This window comes from Leucoraja erinacea, chromosome 38, assembly GCF_028641065.1.
Source record: "Leucoraja erinacea ecotype New England chromosome 38, Leri_hhj_1, whole genome shotgun sequence".
NCBI lineage: Eukaryota > Metazoa > Chordata > Chondrichthyes > Rajiformes > Rajidae > Leucoraja > Leucoraja erinaceus.
Window position 1 is genome coordinate 10,839,373 of NC_073414.1, and position 22,045 is coordinate 10,861,417.

Genomic DNA, 22,045 nt, shown 5'->3' on the forward strand with positions numbered 1-22,045 from the left:
GTGTGCGCGCGTGTGTGTGTGTGTGCATACATATATATATATATATATATATATATATATATATATATATATATAGAGAGAGAGAGAGAGAGAGACACACACACACACACACACACACACACACACACACACACATATATATATATAGGATTAGGATCATCAATCATCTAATCATGCAATCATGGTACAATTATGAAGGGATTATTGTTCAGTTTCTGCCCAGGCTTTTGTCAGTTGTAACCTTGAGTTCACAAGCTGCTCTTTGTCACTGTGATCAGCAGACTTGTTTTCAAGCAGTTAACATTTTTTAATGAACTAGCCCCATCAATTCTCTGCTAATCCCTACAATCAGTATATTATTTCTAAAGTGGAGGTCCAGAGCTTCACAATGTTCCATAAGTGGTCTACCTGGGGTGCGTGTAGATATATCAACATTTCCGCTGCATGTTCTTATTAATTTGTGTTCTTTGTTTGTATGCCAACCAACATTTTAGCTATGTTCATCAGTCACTGCATTGCTTTGGACATCGAATTTATTGCATTTTTATTTATTATCTATGTGCATTGTGTTTTCAGGCCTGTTATGCTGCAGCGAGTAAGAATTTCATTGTTCCGTTGTCAGTAATTGATGGTTGTAGGAAAGTAGCTGTTTCTGACAGTGTGACACTTCATACTGGTTGACCTTCTGCCCGATGGTAGTAGAGGCTAGATAACATGGCCTGAATAGTGGAGATCCTTGGTGATAGAAACCACCTTCTCGAGGTAGCGCCTGATATAGATGCTTTGGGTTCCAGGGAGGACTGGATGGACTACTCTCTGTCGCTTCCTGCATTCCTGTGAGTTGGAATTGCTGTACTCGTATAGGATACTTTCGACAGTGCATCGGAGTATTCAATGATATGCTAAAGGAATTGTACTATTTTTAAATAATCAACACTCCTGGGCAGATGATGATTGAACTTTAATATTATTTGTCACAGTCTACTAGGATAATTCCAATACACTGCTTAATCCAAACACATTTGCATTGCATCATAACCTATCTACATAAAAGTTAGAGACTTAATGTTGAAAGATTTATTCTGATTTGCCAGACATCAGTTGCATTAGCTTTTAAAGTTATTTGCCCTTCTCTATATTTTATTTTTAAGGTTGAACCAAATAAGAAGTTATTCCCTGCCATCTTTGTGCAGCCTTCCAGTCAGAATATGTGCCAGTTTGAACTTGGAAAGCTGAAGGTAAATCCCACATTGTGATATGGGTCATGTTTGGAAACTGCATTGAATTCTTAATGCAATTTTTAAAATTGATATTCAATACATCCTATTTTAGTGTCTTGTTCTTAATGTTAACATTCATATTTTTTCATGTTTAATAATGTTAACCTGCTATGTAAACAAATTGTGATAGAATAATACTATGCCTGTACCTTAGAATGTAAAGATATAATAAGTGAGTGGCCTTCCAGTTAAACTTTAAAATGAACCGTTGAGAGCAAAGATATTGGTGCTTCTCATTTCTTCACTCAACTTTTACAAAGTTCAGCAAAGAAAATGGGATTGCAATTGAATCTCTCAAAAGTTTTACTGCAAGGATATGTGAATTATGCAAAATATGTAATGAACACATATATTAGTACAGGTGCACAATCTTTTATCCGAAAGCCTTGGGACCAGACACTTTTCGTAATTCGGAATTTTTCGGCTTTTGGAATGGAAGATTTTTAGCGTAGATTTTAACGGCTGGCTCAGTGGTAGAGTGCTCGGCTCATATCCGCAAGGTCGCGAGTTTGTGCCTCGATCCCGGCAGTTACTCGATCATGAGTTTGAGTTCAATGTAGTTTTTTCTTGCAGAATAGGAGAGAATAGGGAGGGTTAGGCTGGGATCATTCTCTGTGAGATGATCTTAGTGCGGGAGACAAGTGTAGGAGAGGTGTACTGACTGTGTGGGCAGAACTTTGGAAGTGATTGCCCACCATTCTCAAAAGCCGCTGCGTCTCCCTGTCCCTGGGATAGCAGGGGGCGATCAAACAGCACAATACCCCCCTCCCCCTCCAACTCCAGAGGAACCCTCTCCCCGATGGGTGACAAGTGGCAGTTCGCCCACAGCCCGAGCTGCGCCCCCTCATCCACCACCCCAAGATCAAGTCGTACCTTGCACACCATCAGCTTCTGCCCCTACGGGGAGCGTGTTCCTCTGGAGTTGGAGCGGGGCTGGGCTGGAGTTGCTGATCTGGGATCTCCGTGCTTGCAGTGGGCCTGGGGGTCGGTGTCCCGATGAGGGGGCACAGCTCGGGCTGTGGGCGAACTGCCACTTGTCGCCGTAACGGCCCATCGGGGAGCGGCTTCTGGTGGTCCTGACGTCTCCGGCCACCCCCCTGTACAGGAGCTGAGACTGGGAACTGTACCGCCCTTGCAGGTGAGCAGGAGAGTGGGGTTATTTGCAGTTGCAGAGGGAGGGGGCAAGGGCGGTACAGTTCCCAGTCTCAGCTCCTATCCAGGGGGGTGACCGGAGACGTCAGGACCAACAGGAACCCGCTCCCCGATGGGCCCCTACGGCGACAAGTGGCAGTTCGCCCACAGCCCGAGCTGCGCCCCCTCATCCGCAACCCGGGTTCCTCTGGAGTTGGAACGGGGCTGGGCTAGAGTTGCTGCTGGCTGTGGGTCTCTGGGATCTCTGTGCTTGCAGTGGGCCAGGGGGTCGGTGTCCCGTTGGTCCTGACGTCTCCGGTGACTGGCACTGACCTGTTGGCATCGCCGACATGAAGACAGTGCAAAGCCCCCGCGCCGGTGCAATGGGTGGGGGGCTGGAGAGGGGAGAGAAGGGGTCACAAACATGGCCGGGAAGCAGAGGGGTGTAGGTGGGGTGAAACTGAAGGGAGCGACAATCTGCTGCTGCCTGCCCGCTGAGTTAAAACGTTTCCCACGGTAGACTCACGATACACTGTGTATCATGAGTCTACCGTGGGAACTTTTTAACTCAGCGGGCAGGCAGCAGCAGATTGTCAATTATTAACCCTCCTGCGCAATATACGCTCACCTTCTCTTTTATGAATGGGGATTTAGTTCCCCTTTCTTCGAGGACCGACCGGTGGTTCCGCTGTCACCTCTGCGGGCCACCCTCGGTGAACGTCTTCAAGGACCTTTCTTCAAGGACCGAAAAAATGTCCGGTATTCGGAGCTTTTCGTTATTTGGAATTTCGGATAAAAGGTTGTGCACCTGTATTCTATAGGACGCATTCATGTTCCATGAATGTTTTCATCTTGGTTTGTTTCGTAGAAATGATAGTTTATAGTGAACAGTATAAAAAAAAATCTAAGATTGATTTTCCTTATTACATAAAATTTATAGTGCTGAGGAGCCAGACCAGCTCAGAAGAATATATTTTAAACCGTATTTGTGTATTGATGAATAACAACTCACGGGCAGTCATGGTGGCGCAGCGGTAGAGTTGCTGCTTTACAGCGAATGCTGAGCCAGAGACCCGGGTTCAATCCCGATTATGGGTGCTGTCTGTATGGAGTTTGTATGTTCTCCCCGTGACCTGCGTGTGTTTTCTCTGAGATATTCGGTTTCCTCCCACATTCCAAAGACGTACATGTTTGTAGATTAATTGACTTGGTAAATGTAAAAATTGTCCCTAGGGGGTGTAGGATAGTGTTAATATGTGGGGATCACTGGTCAGCAGGGACCCGGTAGGCCGAAGGGCCTGTTTCCATGCTGCATCTCTAAAAACAAACATTTTCCTGGATAGCAAGACTGCGATCCCGTCTGAATATCTTCATTGCCCATTGAATCCTCATTGCCCTCTGCATCTCACTACCCTCGTCACTAATGACCTTCTTCCCGCACCTCTGACCCCACCCGCTCCCACCAGACCATTATTGGGCAGATAACCAGCCAATATTGCAACAATACTGGAACAGTTTGGTTAGAGACATAGCTACTTCTGCAGCCTAAGTCCTTACTTGTCGGCTCTAAAGCTTTTGCTATATCCATTGCAGTCGCCATCTCTTGAGATTATCCATCCATGCTGACATTTTTCCCCAGATATATATATCCCATTCACCCATACTAGGTCCGTGCCTTGCCTAAACAAGCGCCTGTCTAAGTATCTCTTAAGCATAATTTATTCTATCGGATGTCTTTAATATCTGCACCATGGAAAATAGATTATTACCATATATCCTATCCCCCCCCCCCCCCCCCCCGCTACCCTGCCCCTACTCTCTCCCTGCCCCCCCACGCTCCCTCTCTGACCCCCCCCCCCCCTCTGCCCCCCTCCCCCCTGCCCCCCCCCCCCCCCCCCCCCCCCCCCCCCCCCCCCCCCCCCGTTATTCAAAAGTCGGAGATGGTCGGGCCATCGACTGAAGGCCAAAGATCGTAGCTGAAGACTCGCCCCCTCTCTGCCTTCTCCCACTCTCTGCCCTCCCCCTCCCCCCTGCCTCCCTCGGGTCCTCCCTCTATGCCCCCGTCTCTCTCTGGGAAGTGGTGAGTATTGAAACCTATGGGTGAGCGGTGGAGTGGTGCCCCCTGTCTCTGCCCCCTGTCTCTGCCCCCTGTCTCTGCCCCCTGTCTCTGCCCCCTGTCTCTGCCCCCTGTCTCTGCCCCCTGTCTCTGCCCCCTGTCCCTGCCCCCCTGCCTCTGCCCCCTGCCTCTGCCCCCCTGCCTCTGCCCCCTGCCTCTGCCCCCTGCCCCCTGCCCCTGCCCCCTGCCTCCGCCCCTGCCTCCGCCTCTGTCTCTGCCCTTCCTCTGCCATCTCTCTTCCGCTGCTCTACCCTCTCTCTACCACTGTCTCTGCCCTCTCTCTTCCCTCTCTCTGCCTCTGTCACTGCCCTCTCTCTGCCCTCTCTCCCTACCCCCATCCCTCTCCCTCTCTAGCCACGCCTACGTGTTGGGGGCAATGCGTGAGTGGATAGGGCGGGGGATGAGGTAAAAGGAGCGAATTAATAATATGAATATAATATCAAGTGGGGTGATTATTTCCTTTGCTCCATAGATGCTGCCTCACCCGCTGAGTTTCTCCAGCATTTTGATCTACCAAGGAACTGCAGATGCTGGTTTATACCGAAGATAGATGTAAAGTGTTGGAGCAATTCAGCGGATCAGGCAGCATCTCCGGAGAAAAGGAACAGGTGACGTTTCGGGTCAGAATCCTTCAGACTCTGAGTCCAAAAAAGGGTTCTGACCCGAAAAGTCACCTGTTCCTTTTCTCCAGAGATGCTGCCTGACTCCTGAGATGCTCCATCACAGGAGTTGTGTCTATCCCTCTCCTGTTGTTAAGTTTTATCCATATGACCTCACTGGACAATCCCTCCAGGATATTATCTTTAAGTACTGCTATTATGTTTCCCTAATCAGTAGATTGACGTTACCTCCTTTTTTGCATTTCCCCATGTCACATCTGAAATGTCTGCACTCTGGAATATTATGCCATCAGTCCTGCATTTATCTCAACAAAGTTTCCATAATTGCAAGAACATCATAATTCCAAGTGCTGGTCTATGCTGTTTAATTTTTCTGACTTACCAAAGAAGATCCTTGCATTTAAGTCTATCGGCCCCCGTATGCGTTCTGTCTCTGTCTACTCTTCCTACTGGACTTGCCAATTCTACTTTCTACATGCTTGTCAGCGTCCCCACCTGGTACACTGCCACTGTTGGTACCAAACCCTACCTCATTGGTTTAAACTCTCCTGAGTAACATGATCAAGTATGTTGGTCCTCTGCCAGTTCGAGTGCAGCCTATTCTCCTTGTTCAAATGAACCTTGCCCATGAAGAGATGCGAATGATCCATAAATCTGAAGCCCACCCTCCTCCACCAGCTATTTATCCACACATTCAGTTGGCTTGTCTTACTATTTCAATATAGGTACTTGGTAGTTCCAATGACAAAAAGGTCTCTTGCACTACTTGCCTGTGCCTACTGTCCTGGTGGTGTCACCCACCTCCTTTCTGCACATTTGACATGACCAACCTGCTCAGCGTACTATCTACCTCATTTTCTGCATCCTGGATGTTCTATTGTGAGTCCAACCATATCTGCAAGTGTTTTTACAGTCAGATAGGAGCTGCAGCTGGATATACTTCTCGCAGTAACAGTCACCAGTGGTTTTGACCTCTTTCTGTTTCTTGTGTAAAAGCAATAGTAAGTCAATAGCTAAGTTTTCCTTTTGCATTTTGCAGAATATTATGCCCATTTCAGCAGCAATGTTTAAGAGTGAACGGAAGAATACCACACCTCAATGTCCTCCCAGACTTGACGTCCAAATGATCACACCGGTAGTGTGGAGTCGCATGCCAAATGACTTTTTGATTGTAGACACTGGACGCATCAGTGAACGGCATGGTTGGATGGTCGAATGCATTGACCCAATTATCATGATGGCACTACATATTCCTGAGGAAAACAGGTGATATATTGATTGTTTATGGTGTATAAAATAACCCAGTTTAACAGAAAGTTATTTTCTTAACAAGTAACATTGAATCATGCTGTTTTAAATAAAGTGAATTTTCATTCAAGTTTGCTTAACTAATTTCAGTTATGAGTTGTCATTTTGCACCTCCTTCCAAAACAAGCTTTAATGTACGAACTTTAAAATATTTTCTTGCAGATGTATTGACATCTTGGAGTTGTCTGAACGCAAAGACCTTTTGAAATTTCACTACCACACATTGCTACTCTACTGTGCTGTTTGTGCATTAGGCAACAACCGGGTTGCCCATGCCATTTGTAGCCATGTTGATGAATTTCAGTTACTCTACACTATTGAGAACATGTACATATCAGGTCTTCTACGTAGCGGCTATTATGATCTACTTATTAGTGTGCATCTGGAATCAGCTAAACGATCTCGACTCATGATGAATAATGAGTTCATTGTCCCTATGACTGAAGAAACCAAACATATCACATTGTTCCCAAATGGGTACCGAGTTCATGGCCTACCTGGTGTGGGAGTTTCCACATGTTTGCGACCCCCACTCCATTTTGCATCTCTATCATTTGTTGGCACTAGTGATGATCGGTACCAGTTCAGCCCTGAGATTCCATTAGACATTCTTAAAACAAAAGCAATTAACATGCTGACTGAGGCTGTTCAAGATGGTGGACAACATACAAGGGATCCTGTGGGCGGAAGTGTGGAATTTCAATTTGTCCCAGTACTAAAACTTGCGAGCACTCTCCTTATCATGGGAGTCTTTGACGATGAAGATGTTAAACACATACTTAAGATGATTGAACCTAATGTGTTTGCTGAAGTCAAAGAAGAAGTCGAAAAAATAGAAAGTGAAAATGTAAAGGAAGAAGCAGTGCCAGCAGTCAATGGAGAGGGAGAGGATGAAGGAGAAGAAGCAGAAGAAAAAGAAGAAGAGAAAGATGAGCAAGAAATAGACGAGACAAAAGAAGATATTCTTGAAGAAGGTGCTAAGGAGGAGGAACTAGAGGAAGGACTGCTGCAGATGAAACTGCCCGAATCAGTCAAATTACAGGTATGAGTTTTTAATATTATTTTTACTTAATTCTCTGGACACAGCTTTATTAACCTGGATATTGTGCTGAGAATAAGGAGGAAGCTTTAGTGGAAATTAGCATCTTGCCGATGTTTTCTAGGAGTAACAAATGTGATCATGGACAGTCAAGATCCTGGTCAGTTATCTAGATCACATTCTGAACAATATAAAATTTTGGGGTACTGAAATTAAAGCATATAATTAGTTAGTTACCCACTTGGAGCTAATTTCAAACTTCAATTAATAGATCTAAACATCTATCCATTTCTTAATAAATGATTAACATTTTTAAATAGCCTAAGTGTCCCAATAATATTCACAAATAATTCCAAGCAGCTTTTAAATCTCATTTACATCAATTTATAGGCCAAAAGGAATTTAGTGTTCTGAGCTGAGTATGAACGTTCACATGGATAACCATAAAAATATTTAAAATGTTTATGATTATCCATTTTCACACCATCTTTGCCAAACAGTCTTTTCAGACACAGAATGTTGAGTTTTAGAAATGAAAAATATCATTTATAAATATAAAAATTTCTGTTCGCCTCCATCATCTCTCATCTTCCTAAAGACAAAACACAATACCACAGCAAACGGACCCGAACACCAACTAAGTTTTCCCACTTACCTGGAGTTTAAAATACTTACCGCTGGAGGAGCTCTGCTCCTCACAGCCTCCGTGCTACATGAACGATGTCATTAAGCTGGAAAGGATGCAGAAAAGATTTACGAGGTTGTTACCGGAACTGGAGAGCTTGAGTTGTAAGGAGAGGCTGCATACTTTGGGGCTTCTTTCCCTGGAGCAGAAGCGGTTGAGAGGTAGAAGTATTTAAAATCACGAGGTGGCGTGGATAAGATGGATGGTGATTGTCTTTTCCGAGGGTAGGTAAAACTATAATGCATGGATTTAAGGTGACAGGGGAAACATTTAAAGGGATCCTGTGGGGAGCTTTTTAATACAAAGGTGGTGGTTATATGACAGGAGCTGCCATAGGAAGTTACAGTGGCAATTACAATTTGTACATGTAAACGAATAGAAGAAAACTTTGAGGTATATTGGCCAGATACAGTCAGTGGAAGTAGCTCTGATAAATATCGTGGTTGACGCAGATGAGTTGGGCCAAAGGGTCTGGTTCTGTGCTGTATGTCTCTCTAACGCTAAGATTCAGCAAGATATCTTCAATCTCATTGATTGTGATTTTACTTCGGAGTCACGTGAGTGATTCCGTGAAGAAGTCCCGCCAGTGCGCATGCGCGTCATTCATTATGTCAGCCGCATTGTCGCACGGAGGCTGTGAGGAGCAGAGCTCCTCCAGTGGTAAGTATTTTAAACTCCAGGTAAGTGGGAAAACTTAGTTAGAGTTCGGGTCCGTTTGCTGTGGTGTTGTGTTTTGTCTTTAGGAAGCACCATGGACAAGACGGGCAAGGGGAAGAGGCGAGCCGGAAAATCGATGGACAGCCGCGGTCTGTGAACGGTCTGTGAACGGCTGCCTCGTACCCCTGCACAGTCACCAGCTGGGAGCGGGGCGACTGCGGACTTGTTGCTACAAAGCGTGGAGCCAGCGCCAGTCGGGCTTAAGGAAACGCACAAGTCTGTCAGGCCCACGGAATCGGGGGAGTCGGGTCAGGAGGATTCCCCTCTGGGGCTGGATACCGCTTTTGAGCGGATATCCCAAATGGAGCATCTATTACACAGGTTGCTCCAGCAGGGCACACTCCAGGAGGAGGAGTGGTGTCAGTGCCAGGCTGGAGAGGCCGGGCCAGCATCACCTAGTAAAAGGCTGCTTGATAGCACCCTCATTGATGAGGCGCGTGTAGTGGGCCAGCAGAGTTCTGACCCCGACTCTGACCGTGAGGTCGATCCAAGCGAAGAACGGCAGCTGCGGGGCCTTCAATATCGGGAGCCTCGATCGCATCGATGCAGTAGTTTGACTGCCTGACCACAGGAGAAGAAGCAAGGACGAGATAAGTGAGGAGGTGCCTGAAGCAGAATCACTGTGATGGATGTTTATGTTAAATTTATGTAATTGTGTATTTTGTTTGCTTTTTATTCTTATAAGTGTACAGTAACGATATCTCATTCAAACTTTTTTTTGAATGACAAATAAATTCAATATACGTATGACCTGGATGTAGGGCCTACAATATATGTAGGGCCTGGAGATGTGACTTGCTCATGACCTTGTGTTTCAGGCCCAACAATGTTAATTTGCTTGATTAATGACTTTCCTATCATAAAGTCAGAAGTGAAGATGACTGTTGATGATAATGTATAAATTTAAATTCCTTAGCTGCTTTTTTAAGTATTGTTGCCCAAGACACCTGTAATATAATTGGAGAAACCATCATTGGGTATTCTGCCACTTAAGCCCCTTTGTGCACACACCACCATACCATCTATCGCGTGAGTATGACATTTTTTTGCAGCCCAGTAGTGGAAAATAGGCAAGTGGCATGAAACTCCATATAGCAAAGGTCAACAACATTCACGGATAGGATGAGAAGTGTAACGCTGAGAAGTCAACAGATACTTGCACCAGGCGATTACCACCTCGTCAAGGTTCAATCATCTATCCTTGCCTTCCATATACATTATCATCGGTGAGTCCCATAAGATGCTGCGTTACACCAGCATTTTGTTTAAACTTGGATCTGCAGTTCCTATTTATTACATTATCTCATATTATAAGTATTCTGGGACTGGTGTAAATGTTGCCAATTACCAGAATCTCAAATGGACCTGCCATATAAATATTGTGATCACAGGAGTAGTTCAGAGATCGGGTAACCTGCAACAAGGCAGGCATGTGATCCAATACCCTCCACTTGCTTGGATTGCAGCTCCAACAATACTTAAAGTTTGACAGCAACCACAACAAAATTGCCTGCTTAAATGCTACAACATAAACAACCTAAACATTTGTTCACTTCATCACGGTGACTACAATGAATGTCAGCTGCAATATGTGCTACAGTTTACTCTTGCTTCTCTAGCTGCTCCAACTAGATGCCTTATTCTACTAAACATGCAACTACGACTTCAACTACATATGCAACTACACTTCAAGTGTGCCCGAGAAAACAGCCAACATAAGCTAGGACCATTTTCGCCCCAGTCAGGAAGCCCAAGGTCCAGCTGGTATCTAATGATGTCAGAGAAGGTGGGAGGGGGTGATATTGGAGGGAATGTGGGATGATGATTGGTAGGAGAGGAAGGGACATGGTTGCTGAGGATGTAATGTAATCAAGGGCAGAAAAGTACATTTTAAAGGGGGAACGTACTTTATAAACATTCTTGACATTGATTTTTATTTTAAAACCCTGTGAATCCAAAATAGATTTTTTTTACATTTAAGCAAATAAAATTTGAATGTAATTTATGATTATTACCAATTATCTTTCTCATTGCAGATGTGCAAACTTTTGCAGTTCTTCTGCGACTGTGAATTGCGACATCGTGTTGAATCGATTGCATCGCTTGCGGATCGATTTGTTAATAGAATGCAAACAGATCAGAGGGAGCGTTACCGTGAGCTCATGCTATGCTTCAACATGAGTGCAGCTGAGACTGCCAGAAAAACACGAGAATTCCGCTCCCCACCACAAGAACAGGTAACTCATGAGATATTACTTTAAATAAATGCGTTGATGAAAAAAGTGTTGATGATTAGGACAAATACAATATGGAAAAGTTTTTTTTTTGGTTACCCAGTAATGCTAGTGTGCGCTGATGAATGCCATGGATGACCCTGGCAGCTGGGGCACCAAGTTTATATTAGTCATTAGCCCTCCATCGACAATTCACGGGTACATTTTCAGCACTTTTAAAGCGTGGATCGGCATGGCCAACAGTCACATTTACACTGGGCCCATGATTGGCGGTGGTCATGGTTGGGCATATCAGAACCTTAATACAGACAATTTCAGCAGCAGGTTGAATGGCAGAAGGCAAAGAGTGGCAATAAAAGTGACTAGCGGAGTTCCGCAGGGATCGATGCTGGGGCCTCTACTCTTCACGTTGTATATTAATGATTTTGATGAGGGGATTGAAGGTTTTGTGGACAAATTCACAAATTATAGGAGTAGAATTAGGCCATTTGGCCTATCGCGTCTACTCGGCTATTCGATTGGTTGGATGAATTGCCGTGGGTTTTGCTAGGGATCCACATGGCCCCGAAGGAGGATTTGGCCACGTCATCCTCCGAGTTGGTCTATGGCTCCCTACTCAAAAAGTACCCGGCGATTTCATTCCAGCGGCACGTGGGCAGCAGGAACCCCCTTTGTCTGTGCTGGTGCACCTTCGCGAGCAGGTGGGCAAGCTGGCCCCTGTCCCGACCTCTCGCCATGGGACAGCGCCTTTCCGGGTGCTGCAGCCCAGCATTGCGACTTTTGTTCTGGATGTTGTGGGCCGGCAGTAGGTCGTTTCGGTGGCCCGCCTTAATCCAGCTCACCTTGATGTGGACCGCCCGGTGTTGGTGGCCCAGTCCCGTCGTAGTGGTTGCTCGCCGACCCTCCCACCCCCACCTTTGCCTGTTGCACCTGTTGTGCCTGTTATCCCTGTGTCCACGCAGGATGTTCGACTTATTCGGACCCGCTCGTTTTCTTTCCTCTGGTTCTGGGGGTAGGGGTCATGTAGCGGCACCTGGTGGTTAAGCTGTGTATTCAGAACCCTCGTCATTGGCCGGGACTGTCACGTATGGCGTTTGTTCGCGGGCTATTCAGTATGTTCAGTAGCTAGTGCTCTTCACGACGACAAGAGCTTGTAACGTTAGTTCCTGACCAAGTACACATGTAGCGCAAGAACATTTTGCTCTACCTGCTTGGACTCACTACAATGTGTGTGTGTGTGTGTGTGTGTGTGTGTATATATATATATATATATATATATATATATATATACCAGCATTCAGAATTCTTTGGTGATTCTTCCATCTTCACCTTCGCCTTCTAGAAGCAAGCATAACTTGGTTATTGGTCTTAATAAAGCATTACTCATGGTCTGAAGTCGTACTGTGCGCACCAAACCCTTAACATCAGGCCTAATCTCCAGTATCTTTCCCATCAACCAAGAACCTCGTGATGCAGTAGAATCAACCACCAAAACAATATAACCTGGAACAAAATTTCTTCTAACCCTTGACCATCGTTGTCGCTCTTGGATCAGAGGCAAATATTCTTGAGTCCATCTCTTCCAAAAAAGATCTGCCATATATTGTACTTGTCTTCATCTGCGTCTCGTATACAAATCTTCTTTCACAAAGTGTCCAGGTGGTAATATTGGATTAGTTTTCAACAGAAGAATATGATTTGGTGTAAGCACTTCCAGGTCGTTCGATTCATCAGAACTTTTAGTAATCGGTCGAACATTTAAAATTGCTTCAACGTCACAGAAAAAAGTTTGCAACCCTTCATCGTCCAAAACTTATTGTTTAAGAACAAAAGTGTAGCATATTTCGAACCATGCGGATCAACCGTTCCCAGACACCGACGTGATGAGAACCAGCTGGAGGATTAATGTTCCATCTTGTTGAAGCATAGCATTCTGGATCTTATTCTGATTTAATCCTTTAAGTGCTTCTTTTAATTCGCTCCAACAAAAAATTCGTACCATTGTCCGATTTTAATGATAGAACTGGACATCTTCGACAAATAAATCTCCGTAATGCATGAATACAAGAATCTGTATCGAGTGTAGATGCAACTTCAAAATGCACCGCTCTGCTTGCCATGCAAGTGAAGATTACACCATATCTCTTTATCATACTTCGTCCTCTCTTAACCTCTATAGGACCGAAATAATCCACCCCCACATCTGTAAATGGAGGTTTATCAGGTAGAATCCTCTCCAGAAGTAAGTCTGCCACCTTCTGTTCTCCAACTCTTCCACGCTGTCACCTACACACAACACAGTTTTTTAGTATCTTTCTTGCAGTGGAGTTAGCCTTGATAATCTAATATTTTGTGGATTATGAAGCTAGATTATGAAGCTGGAACAGCATATAATTTCTTCCTCCATGTCCCATCAATTCATGGATATGTCGAATGTTGAAATATGAAAGTCCTTCGAGAGAATATTAGGACGCATAGCCTTTTCATGCATTGCCAGTTTATTCAGATGACCACCCACCCTCAGAAGTCCTTCTTCAATACTGGATCAAGCTTTTGTACAATTGACAGTCTCTTTTGAAACCATGTACTCCAGCTTCTAACATCGATATTTCCCCTTTGTATTTCTGTCTTTGACAGAAAGAAATAATTGAGATTTCCGCTTTGAGGAGATCATCAAGATGTAAACTCTGTACGTCGTACGATGCCTTAAAAACATGCATCTTTTCAACCTTTTCCTTCGGTATTTCAGGATCTTCTTCAAAGATACCTTCAGCCATCTCTTTCCTTTTTCGAGCAAACAGCAATAACCTTGTTTTTGCTTTAAGAACCCAAGCCACCACATTCACCAGCTTCTTCCATGATGAAAAGTGGGTAATTAAATCATTTGTTGTGTTTGATGAATCTTTAGCAATAACGTTTTCTGTGATGTTTTATTTAATTTCCGGATCATTAGCAGAGATTTCAAATCCCAGCTCAAGCTTTGGCCATTCTCTGTCTGGCCTACAGAGAAATTCTGGTCCATTGATCCATCTCTTATTGCTTAAGAAGCGGTCTGCTGTTAGTCCTCTAGAAGCTTCATCCGCAGGATTTTCCTTTGTGTTAATAAATTTCCATTGTGATACATTAGTAGCATCCATTACAAAAGAGATTCTGTTTGCTACAAATGTCAAAAAACGTTTGTTCTCATTGTTTAAGTATTTAAGCACCGTAGTACTCAGTCCAGAAGATAGATTCTTCCAGTTGAAGCTGCAGTTCTTTTTGCAGCATTATGTCAATTTTAACAGCTTTGACTGCGGCAGTGAGTTCCATTCTGGGAATTGTCATTTGCTTCAATGGTGCCACTCTGGGCTTTCAATAGCCAAAGACAATAGGTGCAGTAGGAGGCCATTCGACCCTTCGAGCCAGCACCGCCATTCAATGTGATCATGGCAGATCATCCCCAATCAGTACCCCGTTCCTGCCTCCTCCCCATATCCGCGGACTACGCTATTTTTAAGAGCCCTATCTAGCTCTCTCTTGAAAGCATCCAGAGAAATTTCCCATTAAGAATGCAACATGTACTTTATTGTAATCATTTTCCAGTCTTAAATATGAAACAGTACCATAGCTGGCATCTGGCATCATTCACTGGCATCTGAGAAATGATGCAACTGTGCACATCTGATCTTACCAAAGTTTGTAGGCTTCATACACCGGTTCATTTTAAACTCCGGGATCTTGTCAAGATCCATTAACCATTCTGTCCATTGCTGAGAAGATTATTTCTTGCAGAGATCCTGCAAAATTAACCGAGCTGGCAGTGTAAATGGTGCAACAAATCCCAAAGGGTCATAAACAGAACCAATCACAGAAAGGATACCCATTCTTGTACATGGTTGCTCCTGAATCGAGATTCTGAACTTGATCACATTTGATTCGGCACACCAGTGTAATCCCAGTGCTCTTTCACTTGGCAGATTGTCTATGTCCAAATCCAACTCCCTGGTCTCTGCTATCTAGTGAAATGCTTTCCAATACAGCATTGCTGTTGCTGTTACACTTGGAAAACGTGAATCCTCATTGCAGAGGGAAGTAAGATGTGTTACCATTTGAATTGCTTCCTGCTCCGTAGACATGGACTTTAAGCAATCATCCACGTAGAAATTATTCTTCACAGGGTTTGTCACTTCTTCTGGAAAGTGAGCTTTATTGTCCTCTGCGGTCTTTCTTAATGCAAAGTTTACACAATTTTGATGACACTGCTCCAAAGAGATGTACCTTCATCCAGTAGTCAACAAGATCTTGTTGTGCATCCCCTTCAGGCCATCATAGCAATCGCAAGCAGTCGATGTGGTTTTCTGATACTTTGACTAAATGAAACATTGCTTTAATATCAGCCATCAAAGCAATTGGTTCTTGTCTGAATTAATGAGAACTCCAATGAGTGTTGGTAAGATCCAGACCCTGCAATAGTTGACAATTGAGTGATGTCCCTTTGAAGACTGCAGCACAGTCAAAGATCACCCTCGGGGTCCCTTTCGTTGAGTAATATGCCCCATGGTGCGGAATAGACCAAAGCTCTCCGTCACTTTGATTTAGCTGGTTTGTTAGTACCATTTTGGCATAATCATTGTCAATCATGTCCTTTAGGGAAGACGTCATTCCTCATGAAATTTTGTATTCTTGCCAAACTTGAGTTTCAGATTCTGGGTGTGTTGCTCTGCCATACGATGATTATTTGGCTGAGAATGCTTTCTTGCTTGAAAGGTAAGTCTAGATAATAGTGTCCTTCTATCATCTTTACTGTGGTCACAATATCTATGAACTTGGATTCTTCTCTGGACATTTCTTCCGATTCATTACTGAAATCAAGATTGTATTGCTTGATTAACAGCGCTTCTAATTAAACAGTAGATATTTGATTAACAGCAGCAGGTTGGTTCTGGTTCCTGCTTTTGTTGTTCCTTCCCAAGGAGCTGTAGGTAACCCATCCAAGTAGGTCCGTCCCCTTGGCTCCTCACAGTCTGTATAGGTTCCAATGCCTTCAAAGCATTTGTTCCGATAAGTAGGTCGATATCAGAATTTATTTTAGGTATCTTGACATCCTTCAAGTAAGGCCATTGTTTTAAGTCCTGATGTCTGAGTATATTTTGATGACAAACTGGTATGGTCTCATGTGTAAACACATCAGATATTTGTATAAAATTGTCTTCATCCAGGCTAGATATTTCCATACTTGTAATGTGATGACTAACGCACTCTTTCTCTTAGCAAATACACAATTAGTGCAGGATTAGGCCATTCGGCCCTTCCAGCCAGCACCGCCATTCAATGTGATCATGAATGTGATCATTCATGGTACGCAGTAGAATCTTAACCTTTTCTCCTGTAATGCCCAGCCTTCTCATCAAGCTTTCTGTACAAAAGGTAGTTGAGCTCCCATGATCCCAAAATGCATATGTTTGCAACACTGTATTCGTCTTGTTCTTCCTTGCCTGCACTAGTAAGATGGAGAAAATACAGGTTTCTACCCCTGCCCCAATATGCGCATTTATCTGAGGTGGGGTAACAGCATCACTAGTAACTGGCTTCTCCTTCTGTTCTATTTGCTCCGGCTTCCTCTGTTCAATATGATGATCCTGTTTATACTTATCGCAAGTCATACGACTCTTATCAAGGTGTCGATTTTAGCAAAGATTTAAGTTGGGCGACGCATATTAATCAAGTGTGTAACAAAGCAAATAGAACTTTCGGCCTTCTTAAAATAAATTTTCATGCATGTGGTACATCCGTCAAAGAGAATGCCTACAAGTCCTTGGTCAGGCACAAATTGTAGTATTGTGGAGCCGTATGGGATCCTTTCAACAACAACAACAAGATCATCCTGGAGAAAGTACAACGCCGAGCAGTCCGCTTTGTATGTAATGACTACAAGCGCAAATCAAGCGTGAATAATATGCTGACTTCTCTCGGATGGGATACCCTGGTGCTCCACAGAACAAGGAGATTCACAAAATCATGCCATCAATTCTTCCGTCATCCCAGAGCACCAACAGCCATGAAACAAGACAAAATAACGGTCCCTACATCATCAACTCGCTAAATTTCAATAAACTTTGCTACCAATATTCCCTTTACCCAAGGACGATAAGGGAATGGAATATGTTACCATCCAACATGTGCTGCTCCCGCTATTAAGTCATTTAAAAAGGGGATTGAGCAACAAGATCTCCTCAAACAAGCGCACCAAAATTTAATCACTACTCTACTTACTCCGACCTGTGCGAGATAACCACTTATGAAGTGTTTGCGCAGTAATCAACCAGAACCAGTCTTTAACCATGGGACCTTTCTTCAAACATCCAATTCCCTTTTACCTGAAGAAATACATCTTCTTTATATTCCTTCTTCTTGAATATCCGCTACCACCTTATGGTGTGGCCAAATTCGCTACATGACTAGCAGCACCATTTTTGCTTAACAGTAGGTGTATCTCCTTTCTTTTTGCCTTTGGTTTCTACAGGTATTACAGCAGTAGACTTGACATAAATTGTACTTCCCTTTCACCAGATCAGCAAACATGGCTTCTCGCATCTCATCTTCCTGCATACCTGGCCTGCCTTGTCCATCCACCTCTCGAAGCCTAAAGGGCAGTTTGTGAATAATAATCTTCATATTCCTAACAACAGTCATTTCTTCCATGTGGGAGATGTCTCATTGAGCTACAACAACTTCTAAGAAATATTGCAAAGTCACGCAATACTTTTGCGTCTTCTGGCTTGATAGCTGTCCAAGCATAGGCCTTCTTCATGTATGCATTAGCAATTCTATTGTTTGTTACCAAAATGTTCTCTCAGCAATTCTCTTGCCGTACGATAGCCCTCACCATAGGCAAATTCCAACATCCTCCAACAAGCTGCTTTGGATATCCGCTTGTGTACTGCTCCAGAATTCGTAAGCGATCCCTTTCATTAGTTGTAAAGTTGTAATGTTCGGGTTGTAAAGTTTGACCTCGTAAGTAGCCTGGATCTTTTTTAGATTCATATCTCATTTTGGATTATGCTTTTTATTGCAGATTAACATGCTCATGAATTTCAAAATGGGGCCAGATGAAGAGGTTTGCCCTCTTCCAGATAAAGTGAGAGATGTCTTGCTTGACTTCCATGTGAAACTTCTTGCACATTGTGGTATGCATTTTACATTGTATAGTGTCTAAAACAAACTTCTCCACATATGTCTGCTGGTATTATTTGAACATCTTGCAATCTCCTGTGTGTTTTCAACTAAATTACAAAGATTTGTCAGTTTATTCATGGTCACTATAATTAAAAATACAATAGACATGATCTGTGTCATACCATATTTGTAGGGTAGATCTAAGTTTTCTTAGAAGCATAAATTAAGCGATAAAAATAATAATATACAAATTATTGTATATTTATATAAAAACAATTTGTATATGATCAATTATTTTTATTTTGTAAACTGGGATTGTCAATATTTTGAGGATTTTGTAGTAAAATCAGAATACAGCTGAGTATAGTTGGTCAGTCAGCATCTTTAGAGGCATTAGTGATCTTGAATCAAAGCTGGAAAAGTGCATTTAAAAAGCATTGTATTTGCAGAGGGACAGAGGAAGGTGGGATGGGGGTGGATAGTACAATATGAATGTTTGGGTGAACAAAAGTTAAGAGCAGAAGTTCTGAAAATTGGGAAGATGTCGTTAACATGGAAAACATAGAAACATAGAAATTAGGTGCAGGAGTAGGCCATTCGGCCCTTCGAGCCTGCACCGCCATTCAATATGATCATGGCTGATCATCCAACTCAGTATCCCGCACCTGCCTTCTCTCCATACCCCCTGATCCCCTTAGCCACAAGGGCCACATCTAACTCCCTCTTAAATATAGCCAATGAACTGGCCTCGACTACCCTCTGTGGCAGAGAGTTCCAGAGATTCACCACTCTCTGCGTGAAAAAAGTTCTTCTCATCTCTGTTTTAAAGGATTTCCCCCTTATCCTTAAGCTGTGACCCCTTGTCCTGGACTTCCCCAACATCGGGAGCAATCTTCCTGCATCTAGCTTGTCCAACCCCTTAAGAATTTTGTAAGTTTCTATAAGATCCCCTCTCAATTTCCTAAATTCTAGAGTATAAACCAAGTCTATCCAGTCTTTCTTCATAAGACAGTTCTGACATCCCAGGAATCAGTCTGGTGAACCTTCTCTGCACTCCCTCTATGGCAATAATGTCCTTCCTCAGATTTGGAGACCAAAACTGTACGCAATACTCCAGGTGTGGTCTCACCAAGACCCTGTACAACTGCAGTAGAACCTGCCTGCTCCTATACTCAAATCCTATTGCTATGAAAGCTAACATACCATTCGCTTTCTTCACTGCCTATTGCACCTGCATGCCTACTTTCAATGACTGGTGTACCATGACACTCAGGTATCGCTGCATCTCCCCTTTTCCTAGTCGGCCACCATTTAGATAATAGTCTGCTTTCCAGTTTTTGCCACCAAAATGGATAAACAACCTTGTTTGAAGATAAATGGAAGACAGTTCGGATCTTGTTAGTTGGAAATTATTGCAAGATTAAATGGATGATAGGAATACATTGAATGGATGATGCCATAGTTCTTCTGCTTATGCTGTTTATTTAAATAGGAGTTTAAATTATTCTTTTTATTTCTGAACATTTTTCAAATAGTGAATATAATAAAAGTCCCAAAATATAACAATTTGAAGCTACAAATTAATTTCCAAATCTTCCTGAGAAAAAATTATTTTACCTGGCAGGTATTCAAATAGAAGAAGATGAGGAAGAGGAAGAAAAAGATACTTCACTCAAAGGGCGTTTACTAAATCTTGTTGAAAAAGTAAGAAACTTGAGGAAAAAGGATGAAATAGAGCCGGCTCCAATTGAAGAAGATGACAAAACACCTAGTAAGTATTATTTTTTTATGATATTGCAAGAGGCTCTTGTACTGTATTAAAAAAAATCAGTTCACCTTTTCCACTTATATGTAATGATACTTCTAACACCCATGAATAATTTTGCAGTATTATGATACTTAAAACAATTGTAATAGTAATAATCAATTTTCTGTTTTGTGATTGTAAACAAATGAATAAATAAATCCAGAAGAGCATGAAGCTGTCAGTATTTTCATACAGAAGGTCGTACGTATATGGAAGATAGACACAAAAAGCTGGAGTAACTCAATGGGTCAAACAGCATCTCTGGAGAAAAAGGAATGTGACATTTCGGGTCAAGATCCTTCGTCAAACTGAGTCAGGGGAAAGGGAAACGAGAGAGATATGGACGGTGATATAGAGATCCACTGTGAAATCGCAAGGTATGCCTTTTCGAAGAAATTCTCCTCTCGCCGACGAGAATTCTGCAACATCCTCTCTCGCTGCTCCCCCTCTGTGCGCTCAATTGTTCTTTTTCTCTCCATATCACCGTCTATTATCTCTCGTTTCCCTATCCCCTGACTTAGTCTGAAGAAGGGTCTCGAGCCGAAACATCACCTATTCCTTTTCACAAAGATGCTGCATGTATATGGAGCCAGTTGCCTGAAGTGACTGAGGGAGGTACTATAATCATATTAAAAAGACATTTCTATAAGGATAGGAAAGGTCTGGAGGGATATGGGTCAAACGCAGGAAATTGGGGATCTGCGTGGGTAGAAATCTTGGTTGGCGTAGACGAGTTGGCCTGAAGGGTCTGTTCCGTGCTGCTCTATGACTATATTTGACTATTCTCATATAAAACCCATGACTAGCGAGCAGTGGAGGAGGGTCAGGGCTTTTACCAAAATCCGTAACGTTCCACACTCCATAGGGAGGGTTCTGGTGGAAGCCGCTGATTCGTGGAAGCAGATTAGAGGAAGCAGCTGATTGGGTGCAACCTCAGGTTAGCATTTGTGCTTTCTCGTTAAAGGTACAGTGCTTTAGTAAAGGTACAGTGAGCCAAGGGTACAGTGGGTTAAAGGCACAGTGCTTTAGTAAAAGTACAGTGAGCCAAGGGTACAGTGGGCTAGTAAGAAGGTACAGTGCTTTAGTAAAGGTACAGTGGGTTAAAGGTGCAGTGCTTTAGTAAAGGTACAGAGAGCCAAGGGTACAGTGGGCTAAAGGTACAGTGCTTTTTGTTTATATAATAAAGGTACAGTTTAAAGGTCACAAGGGAGCAGCTGTTGTGAGTCAGATACCTGCTGATTTCTCCCAGCAGTTTCTATTGTATTATACTGGTATCGGATCCAGGGTAAGGCGGGAGAATGACAGTCAGAGCAGTATACTGTTCTGGATGTCAGATGTGGGAGGTCATGGTGTCGGATGGCCCTCCAGACGTCCACATCTGCACCAGGTGCAGCGAGATGGGGCTCCTAAGGGACCGTATTAGGATCCTGGAGCAGCAGCTCGATGACCTCTGTCTGATCAGGGAGAGTGAGGAGGTCATAGAGGGGAGTTATAGGGAGGTGGTCACTCCAAAACCACGGGAGAGAGACATGTGGGTCACGTTAAGGAAGGGCAAGGGGCAGAGGCAGGAACGAGTGAGTACTCCAATGTCGGTACACCTCGCAAATAAGTACTCCTGTTTGAGTACGGATGGGGGTGACAGCCTACCCGGGGGTAGTGACAGCGGACGGGCCTCCAGCACAGAGACCGGCCCTGTTGCTCCAAAAGGTAGGGAAAAAAAGAGGGCAATAGTAATTGGGGACTCTATTGTTAGGGGGTCGGATAGGCGATTCTGTGGACGCAGTCGGGAGACCAGGATGGTGGTCTGCCTCCCTGGTGCCAAGGTCTCGGATGTGTCTCAACGCATCCAAGATATCCTTAAATCAGAGGGAGAGGAGCCTGAGGTCGTGGTACATATAGGTACCAATGACATAGGTAAAAAAAGGGAAGAGGTCCTGAAGGGAGGATTTAGGG

At 43.6% G+C, this 22,045-nt stretch overlaps 1 protein-coding gene across 5 annotated transcripts in view; it reads left to right on the forward strand.

Annotated features, from left to right (window-relative positions):
• The window catches only part of LOC129714278 (ryanodine receptor 1-like), a 525,269-nt gene that overhangs the window by 185,596 nt on the left and 317,628 nt on the right, over positions 1-22,045 (forward strand). For all 5 annotated transcript variants that reach the window (XM_055663830.1, XM_055663832.1, XM_055663834.1 and 2 more), the window contains exons 33-38: positions 1,152-1,238; positions 6,187-6,413; positions 6,618-7,497; positions 10,933-11,133; positions 18,185-18,296; positions 19,910-20,056. In XM_055663830.1, the coding sequence (XP_055519805.1) occupies positions 1,152-1,238; positions 6,187-6,413; positions 6,618-7,497; positions 10,933-11,133; positions 18,185-18,296; positions 19,910-20,056 (1,654 nt within the window). The remainder of the gene's footprint in view (positions 1-1,151; positions 1,239-6,186; positions 6,414-6,617; positions 7,498-10,932; positions 11,134-18,184; positions 18,297-19,909; positions 20,057-22,045) is intronic.